The sequence below is a fragment of the Impatiens glandulifera genome, chromosome 4 (assembly GCF_907164915.1).
Source record: "Impatiens glandulifera chromosome 4, dImpGla2.1, whole genome shotgun sequence".
In the NCBI taxonomy this organism is placed as follows: domain Eukaryota; kingdom Viridiplantae; phylum Streptophyta; class Magnoliopsida; order Ericales; family Balsaminaceae; genus Impatiens; species Impatiens glandulifera.
Window position 1 is genome coordinate 5,184,103 of NC_061865.1, and position 10,060 is coordinate 5,194,162.

Consider the following 10,060-nt stretch of genomic DNA (forward strand, 5'->3'; position numbering starts at 1 on the left):
TTCAGTTCCAAATTTTCAAACAATTTGAATTTCATAGTACTTTGTTTTGTATATTCACTTCCACTTTTGTCTTTCCTTTAAGCTACAAGAAAACATAATCTAACCTCCTAAGAAAAAAAAAGGTTAGTTGCCTTCTAACTTTCACACCATCATCTTTCTTTCTCTAACACTTCTAGTCAAGTATTCATCACAAACAATGAGCAAAAAAACGCATACCTCCTTCTTGTCAAGTCACCATCGCATGTTAAATATTCCTTCATCTGATGCAACCCAGGCCCCACAGCTATGATCCCATCCATTTGATCCTTCAAATGCTGCAGCAGCAAACAATATATGTCAATTAGACACTCAGACTGACGGAAAAAAATAAAATTAATTCAATCTGGAAACAAAAATTTATACTTTCTTTCAGAGGCCAGCTCACAACCGAGGGAACAGAGTCCATGAACTTTTTCTCGTATAGTAATTCACCGGATTTTATACTCCATAACCTTGTTTTGCAGTCTTCTCCGCCTATGTCCAAATAATAATATACAATGTTAAGTCAGCTCGGGTTGAAAAAGAGGAGAGGTGGTGGGATTCATACCTGACATGAGTACTCGCTCATATGGATCAACTGCAAGCTGCATTCGAGTGTGAGAATTCACATTCCCTTCGTAGGATTGTACTGGACCTCTATCAATGAGTCGATGATCATAAAGCCTAATCTGCAAATTTATATAAATCTCATCAATCTTTTGAAATATAATGCTGATGTTGACTGATTTGTGTGTGGCACTTTGAGATTCTTGTTTTTGAAATTATGATAACTCCTGCCATAACTTGTGATGAACTATTTATGTTTGATTGTTAATGAAATGGTTTTATCCTTCCAAAAATAAACCAAGACAAGACCCCAGATAAGGTAATTGCATACTCTCAAAATAATCAATTTCTTACACTCTATCAGCGATACGGAATTAACAGGTCAATAAGGGCACAAAAGTCACTAATGTTTTAAGCCTAATTTCTTTATGTCAGATATTATCGATAAAAATGAACAGCAGGAGGGGATTGGAGAATTGGAAACTAAGGGCTTGGTTGATCACGGGTTATTTCAATAATCAAAAACCAGTTTGATGTATCAATCCAAGTATTCCATTTTACCCTTTACCTTTAATGATGGCCAAATAAATAATGTATAATAAATAAGTTTTAAAAACTTGGAGGGTTTTGGTTGATAATTTAAATGGTTGATTGGATAGTGGATTATTTGAAAATAATTCAAAATAACCAACATCAAACAAGGCCTATACAACTTTCTACAATTGTGCTAGCATCATTTTCACATATTATGTATCGAACCATCTAGACATTAACTAGGAAATATAACTAGACTTACTAGGCCATCCATAGAGCTCGTCAAGAAGTATTGGTCGTACAATTGAAGTGATTCCATCCTACAGTATACAAACAATTGTCATCCCAACATGACCCAAATGAGACAAAAAAGAATTGGATCATTTCATAACCACTAACCATGTAATGGATGAGGGCATAGAAAAGTTTTTCGATTCATCCATATGTCCTCTCAACTGCACAATGTAGAATAATGTAATTTACTATCAGAGAAGCCAATAAAACACATTCTTCTGAATCAAGTAACTGGTTATGCTCAACTTATACAATGGTGTCATCTTCATAAATATTGTTGGAATATAGTTTATAATATAAAATACAACTTCTCTTTAATTTTCAATATGTTATCAAGTCTTTTTTGTTTACGACTTAAAAGCTTCTTACGATGCCTCTGTCAATGGCCATCGCACAAAGCATTAAAAGATATAGATGAAGCCTAAAGAGCAGGAGACGAGATATAAGATTGCTAGTATTAAAGCCTAAAAGTTTGCAAATCCAGATCAATCCTAAGACTTACTAACTCCAATATAATATATATTATGATTATAATAAGATGATTAAGCCAACTATGACTATCAATTAATATTTAGAGATAGTACTTCATATAATAGACATTTTGCTTACTCAATGAATTTAGTAATAAGAGAGAAGGCCAAAGGAATTACTTCAAACCATTTAGTAGGTGTGCCCTTCCTTCGTTTTGGTTGAGGTTCAGCAGCTGCACGAGAAGGATAGGGAATTCGACGCCTGGGAAGTCTACATTGAGATTTTTCCCGTGTATCAAATGTCAATATTGCCCCATTTCTCAGACCGCATAAAACAGTATTTCCCTGCATCAACAAATTAAGTAAAATTTTGTTACCTTAATTATAAATCTTGGACCTTAACAATTTTTTCCTTGCGTCAATTGAAATAAAGACGTTAATTTACAAAATTAAGTCAGAGAAATAAAGTCTCCAGAAAATTTACCGAGTCATCAAGCTGTAATGACAAGACATCGCTCTTGCTACGCATCACCCATGCTATGCTATTAGTTTCTATATTCAGTAATGAAGCTCCCATACTTGTGCCTGTACCAAAGCGAAAGAACTGAGGATATCAATATTTGCCAGGAAACAAAAATATACTGAAATTTATTCAGTCCTACACTGTTGGTTGTTAGCATTCTTAGTGGCTCCAACAGAGTCTAGTACATATATGTAGACAAAATTACTTAAATTGATAAAGTTAAAGATGAAAGGAATAGATTGCAAATTTAGTACTTTTAAAAGCCAAATCAGGTATTAGTAGATGCAACTCATACAGGAACCAATTTAATCTCAATTATGACAATGAGATAAAAGTGCACTAAAGAGAACTTGCCAATTGCTGCTCGAGTCCCATCATAGTTGCAATCTGCAGTCCACACTGTAGTGTTAAATGGAGTAACATTGCATATCCTTCTTCTCATTGATGTAATAGTAGGATTATTGCCCAATGGTTCACTGAGGTTCAAGATATGTACAGATCCCCCACATGTGTCAGATCCAAGAGTAGTTATCCTATTTTCCAGTTAAGAATCTACATGATGAGACAAATATTTGCAGAAACAACAACCAACACAGACCATCTTATAGATTTCATAGCTGGTCACAAAAAGGAAGATGAACAAGTATAAGAAGAGTGCAAATTATTCCCAAAATCTGACCGACCAAAACTAAGTAAATCCAGTTAAGGTTTTACTTGGATTTCATAACTAGTCACAAATAGGAAGATGCAAAAGAATAAGAAGTGTGCAAATTATTTCCAATATCAAACACGTCAAAACTAAGTAAATCAAGAAATAAACTGAACTGCAAACTTTGGGTCTTTATCCAAAGACAACATATTGATCCTGATACAAACAGCAATAAAATTTCAGCTAGATTTATAATAGCATCCATGAGGCCTTGACAACATGAAAGTATCATTGGCTGTTTAGACACTGCATAAACCATCCTAAAGTAAAAGTTAAAAAGAGAAATATCCTAAATATATTAATTAAATCTACATTGCCGTAGCTACTAGCTTAACGAAAAAACAAACAGATGATGAAAATGAAAGAAACTTATAGCTAAAGGAGCTGAGTCATGACAAGGTCAGTTTCATCACAAAATGAATAGTGACAAATAAGACTTCATGCAAACTGACCAGTATTACCTTTTAAACAAGCAAGACATGCATATGGATCAATGCAAGTTCTCATAACATGTTAAATCTAAAGGATACAGAACAAGTTGTTTGGATGAAGCACCAGTAAGTATATTGCGTTTTAGCTTCTTGGACATCTTAATAGAAGATATATTTGAATTCATTTGAATCACAGCTCCAGCAGGTCTCCAGAGATTCCCAGGATTTTGGACACGCCCTTCAGGATTTTCAGGATTTGTGGGCCATACACAATCTGGCACGGATTTTCTCCCATTAATAAATTGTCGTCCTTCTTTCCCAACTACAAAAAGACTGCAAAAGCAGCAAACTTAAAACAAAATTATACCCAAATATTACCCCCCTCCCCCCCTCCTCCCAATTGAATTGACCTACTTTTACTTTAAATGAAAATAGCAGTTGACCAAGTAAATAGTGGTGATAGAACAATAAAGATCGATTTATACAAAGAGAGTATTTAGGCTATAACCAATGAAGAAGTATTGATTTCAGAGAAGATCTAAATGAAGTTAGGCTACAAACAAGAGAGTGGAAGACTAAAATAATCATTCACCTAAATCTAACATAATAAAACTTTTAACCTTAAACTCATCTTCAATAAGTATCATTGAGTGCACGAGGTTTATCTAGAATAGACATGAGAAATTAATATACCCTTAATGGAGTGAATCAGTTTTGAATCCAACAGTACTTAAATTCATGAAAACAGTGTTATTAACACACTAGACAAACTACTAATGTCCTAGATGATGTGTATGGTGTCGGAAAAAATTGAGAAAACTATCACAATGCTTAGCACTAGAAATTATGAAAGATGCAGTAAGGAAGAACCAGCATATCATCAGGCATCATTATTGGAAACATCGACATTAACATGGAAAAGGAGTTCACTGATGAGCATACTATAATACTTCATTTGTATTCAGATGCATCTACAACAGACCTATATGTGATCAGTTTTCAACAACAATCAAATTATTATTTTATAATTTACACTATCCTCTATGAAAAGAAAACTTTCCAATGAAAGACAACAACAATATCACCAGGAGCATAAATAGTATCATGAATTAGTATTGAGACATTAAAGTACCTCAAAGAGCCATTTAATCCACCTGCTAACAGTATATCTGTTCTTAAAAGTTCATCTGGCATATTTATATCAATATGTAATTGTTCCAAACCACCATCACCGGTACTTTCTGTCCCTCGGTATTTCCAGACCTGTTATGCAAACAGTAAAGGTATAAAAACACATGGAACAACCTTAACTGTATAGTCCAAAAATAAAAACAGGTACCCAATACAACTAAATAGGAATTAGGGTTACAGAAGGAAAAAAAATTGTATATGAAAGAGAAAGATAAGTAGAGTATTTTGCTCAAATGTTTTTATAGTAACTACAACATTCATACATCATTCACTAACTTCCTTTCCCTCCACAGGGATTTCCCGCCCAATAAGGCTTCTACGATACACTTCCAATACTTTTTAGGCGACACTCTATAAGTCATAGCCATAACAACTGATAATCTAGGAGTTGGGTTTACATGATAATGATATGGTGGATTATGCGTGAATTAACAAAGGTATGGGTAAAGTCAAAATTCACAAGGATAAGAATTGGAAGGCAACTAATGTGACCAATCAAACAAATGGTAGGTATGCATTTAGGCTATTACATGAACAAAATGTTTGTTTCTGTTAATAGTTGTTCAACTAAAGATGAATAAACTTGTGCATGTGTCAATTCTTACATTAAGGTATCACGATTAACATCTAAGGCTTCAGGAATGAAAAGGTTGGCTTAATATTTTTGGATAAACTCTTAAGGCACCTCTCCTCAAGAGTTATATAGTCTAATAACTCTTTATAGGTTCTAGTGTTTGTTTGTTTTTTTGAGAAAAGGTCTAGTGTTTATTGATTGGGATTTGGTGGTAGCTGCAGAACTGGACTGGGACATGGATGGATAACAAGAGTGGACCATTATTCAACAGGTAACCTCAGTGTAATAATGAAGTACATGTTGCTTCATGTATTAGATAATCTCATGGCTAGTTGAGCATGCAAACTGGTTTAGCTATCTCCTCTTAACATGTAAATTAGATAAATTCGTCAGTTTCTAAAATATATCAATAAAGCCTTAATTGAATTCTTAAATTGTGTCATTTTCTTTAAATCGGGCAATTCACTCGCATTCCCATGTAAGGCACCAATGTAAGGACATGCCACCAAGAGTGTTGTTGCATATATCTAAACCTAGCATAACCACACTCTTAAATCTTAATTTTTTTACAGAAATCTAGCATAATGAAAATCTTGATATAAACAATAGTAATGAAGCAAGTCACTAAGATGTGAAGCAAAAATGTCCAGTCAAATTATTACAGGATAGCATGGTTTTATGGTTGGGCTAAAGACAGGGATAATTCTGCGATAGTTTCAATTAAGTTATACATGACCTAAATCCTAATTAAGTTAATTGCACTCAATCCCATGAATGTACTTACATCATAGAATGTAGAGCTAAAAAGCTAAACAAGTCCATGCTATGAGCTAAGCTAGCGCCAAGTAAATCTGGAATTTACTACAATTTCAGGTTGTAAGGTCAATCACAGCATAAGCTAAGGGAAACTTTCTCAAAAGTGTTAGTCCGGAGAACAAATCTTATTAGCATATACATACCGTAGGATGAGACACATGTCTCTTGTGACATTCCATCTGAAAATTGTAGCTGCCTTTTCTTGAATGAATTACATTGCCGTGCAACTCTCTTGCCATAACTGCCTTGGGAATTTTTATTTTCGTCCTGAATAGCTGATCCACAAACAAGAAGACAGTATAGAATCAGAAAACAATTATCATACTAACATGATTACATGCATGGAGTCATGGACCACCACAACATCGAATTTCAGTAGGGTCCTTAAGGTGGAAATAGTATCACTAGATCAAACTTGTACTTTTAGTCCTTTGGAGAAATAAATAGGAACCCTCCCTAACTTCTACTAATTGAATGCGAAATCCCCAAAATTAAGTTGTTCATATATTGGTTAGTGGTAATCAAGAAAAAAGAGTGACAGACTATCTCATTTTTTTAGTACAATGCAGATGGGCAGCATACCGTGGAAGAAGATGAACTGGGAGCAGAAACAGAAACAGAAGAAGCGGCGCGGGATGATCCAGGAATTGGTCCTTTGACAGGAAAGTACCTATTTTTCACCTCATCAAAGTAAAATCCCGGTAGTTCTGCAATGAACACAGACAAAACTTAGTGATTCACAAGAAAGATGAACCAAATACTGAATACACAAAACAATTGTCAAACAGATGGAAGAGAACCTGGCGGCATGTTTAATGAAGGGAGAAAGAGCTCTTTAGAATCACAGCTACACCTTCTTGAACCACTCAGAAAACAGTAATCCTGTACCTTGTAAACCTAGAAATGGAAGCTGATGATTCAGCAACAACCGTCGACGAAAGCTTCTTGTAATTGAGAGAGGAAATGGATAAATGAATGAACGGCGAAGTTAGGGCTTCATCAATTGAAGGACGCAAATAACGGGTGATTTCTTCCTCATTCCAAAATAGCTTAAAAATTGATTTCTAAGGAAATTTATTTGAAATTGTTATTAGATTGATTTTTTTTTTTAATTCATTTTGTTTAATTAATATTAAAATTAATGAAAATTAGTTTATAAAATTAGGATATTCATCGGTTGTTTCTCAATTTAAGTCTTCAATTTTTTTATTTTTCTAACCAAATTGAAAATCAAATTAAATTTAAATTTGATTTTAGGACGAATTCAAACTGAATTCGATTTTTTTAATATATTATATAGTTATATCTAATGAATTATAATAATATATAATTAAAATAAATAATAAAATATAAATACTGCTTAATTTTTTAATTAAAATTAAATCGAAAACTGTATTTAAATTTAAATTTGTTTATAATTGATGTATAAAACATTTTTATATGAATTATTTGATGTAAATAATATCAACCAATTATTAAATTTATAAAATATAATAAAGTCTGATTTCAATTTATAAAAAGAAAAAATAATAGTTTGACCTTGCTATCATATAAAAGATATGGAGCAAGTTTAATAGTGAAAATATATATGGTAAAATAATTTAATATTGATGATCATAATTTATTTTTTATAATTTTATTGAACAATAATTTATTTATTTTTATTAATTTATTATGACAATAGTCAAAGAAGGATAGGAGGGGATGTCATCTTGCCAACACTTCTATCAAATTATCGAAAATTTATAGGAGAAAACAGTCCCCAATATGAAATACATATATTTTTGTACGATTTCTTCCCACTACAATTATGTCTTGAATCGAATTAGAAACTACTTAGTTTGTTGTTTTGTATTAAGATATGTTTGTAAGAACATGAATGGTATGTTATGTTCTTTTAAAAAAAATGGTTTGAACATATATAATTATGCTATAATATCAACAAGTTGTTATACCGATTGATAACACTATTTATTTTGTTATATGTCTATTGAGAAATTAGAAAAATGAAATAAGAATACAAATAAGACCAGACATCTTGAGAGACAACTTTGGCAATGCATGAGTCAAAAAATGTAATGTAAAATCAAATTCTCACATTGAGTCTCGATTACCACTAGATCTCAAAGTACCACCATCTCAAATGTACGAAATAAAAACAACCCATTAATATATGAGAAAAATAAACGCTATAAGAAAACTCTTAACAATAAGAACTATGATTTATTGAATGTTATTAATTTAGATTTACACAGACGAGGTTCAAACTCCGGACTTCACGTTTTATCCCACCAGAGTGGTCTGATAGAAAGAGTTGACATAAGAGACTAAAAGATTACGGGTTTGATTCCCACATAAAACGATTGGAACTCTTAATTAAAATAAACAATTAATTTAGACTAACATCACACCAAAACTAAATATTAATTAATCACCATTATATAGTTCACACCAAGCCACCCTTCATTTATAATAAAAAAAAACTTTTAATAAAATGAAGTACAATAAAAAAAAAAAGAATGAATGAGATATTGTAATTTTATAATATATAGTAATAGAACTTTCATAAGTAAAGTAACTAATCCCAATTTAATTGATCCATGGGACTCACATTACTACTATACATTCCACAAGAAGACATAAAAGATGAATACCCCATTAATTTATCAAACTCATCATCCCCTACCGGTGGCACCACTAATGAATTATCCATCGCGGCGGCGGCGATTCCACCATTTCCGATCCCATCTTCATCCCAACCGACATTAATCTGTTCTTGTTCATCACCCATTACATATTCCTCCTCCATCATCGGCAAGATTGGTGGAGCAAAGTTAACATATTGACAAAAGTTCATATTTTGATCGGTTGAAGAAGAAGGTGGTAATGTCATTGTCATGACAAACGGTTCTTTGTTTGATAATTCCGGTGGCACAATCTCCTTAGGATGCCATGTTCCTGTGCTGATCGAAAACAACCCTGAATCCGGTATCTGCGGTAGCTTCTTCGCTTGATGATGATTCGCGTTTTTAGTAGTATTGTTGTTAATGTTAAATAATATATGTTTATCATTAGTAGTGTTCTTGGATAGAAGATTATGAGTATTGGGATCAAGTCCTTGAGCAATGAGTTTCTTTTTTATACAAGAATTCCAAAAATTCTTCACCTCGTTATCAGTTCTTCCCGGTAAATGTTTCGCAATTTGTGCCCATCGATTCCCCAAAATCCTATGAACATCAACTATGATCCTCTCCTCAATTTCCGTAAAAGATCCCCTTTTCAAATCGGGTCTTAAATAATTTATCCATCTCAATCTACAACTCTTTCCGCATCTCTGCAAACCTTTTAGAACATAAAATCAAATAATTAGTGATCCAAAACTACAATGAAAACACATAAAGATTAGTTCTTTTGAATACCGGCGAGCTTGGGGACGGAACTCCAGCAGCCATGGCCGTGAGAAGTGATTTGTTTGATGAGTTTATCGTCTTCTTCGGGAGACCAGAGACCTCTCTTGACCTTTTGCTTGCTGCAACAATGGTGTCCCATATTTTAGCTCTCCCCCACACACTTAGATTATCAACTACCCATTTCTATATATGTATATATATAAGAGATTAATTAATCATATAATATTACTGTTTTCTTTTTATAATTTTTTTAGTCAAGGGAAAATGGTCATTACTTGAGTGAGTGAGTGACATAGATGAAGTGTGCTTCATGTTCACAACTTCTTTCCCATACTTAGTTTTCTTTTAGGATAAGAAAAAATTTAAGTTTTTAATTCAGTTTTATTAACAAATATAAATGATTTTGTGGTTTTACATACTCCATAAATCCTTAAACAAAACAAAAACAAGCAAACAGAGTATAACACAACTCAATACATCATGAGACGTGGATATTTATCCTCCTTGATTTTTTTGGTTCGAG

At 32.9% G+C, this 10,060-nt stretch overlaps 2 protein-coding genes across 2 annotated transcripts; both read right to left on the bottom strand.

Moving 5' to 3' along the window:
• Window positions 1-7,147, bottom strand: LOC124936841. Its single transcript, XM_047477363.1, has 13 exons — window positions 6,928-7,147; window positions 6,710-6,834; window positions 6,271-6,402; window positions 4,679-4,809; window positions 3,646-3,879; window positions 2,761-2,939; window positions 2,368-2,468; window positions 2,064-2,228; window positions 1,519-1,574; window positions 1,382-1,439; window positions 587-707; window positions 403-513; window positions 1-314 (listed from the first exon to the last, which is right to left on the bottom strand). Exons 1-13 carry the CDS (start codon window positions 6,935-6,937, stop codon window positions 232-234), a joined length of 1,506 nt encoding a protein of 501 aa, XP_047333319.1. The 5' UTR covers window positions 6,938-7,147; the 3' UTR covers window positions 1-231.
• On the bottom strand, window positions 6,994-9,684 carry LOC124934530 (transcription factor MYB86-like). Its single transcript, XM_047475065.1, has 3 exons — window positions 9,547-9,684; window positions 8,739-9,469; window positions 6,994-7,176 (listed from the first exon to the last, which is right to left on the bottom strand). The coding sequence occupies exons 1-3, from the start codon at window positions 9,674-9,676 to the stop codon at window positions 6,994-6,996; spliced, it is 1,044 nt and encodes a 347-aa protein (XP_047331021.1). The 5' UTR covers window positions 9,677-9,684.
• Between the last annotated feature and the right edge of the window lie 376 nt (window positions 9,685-10,060).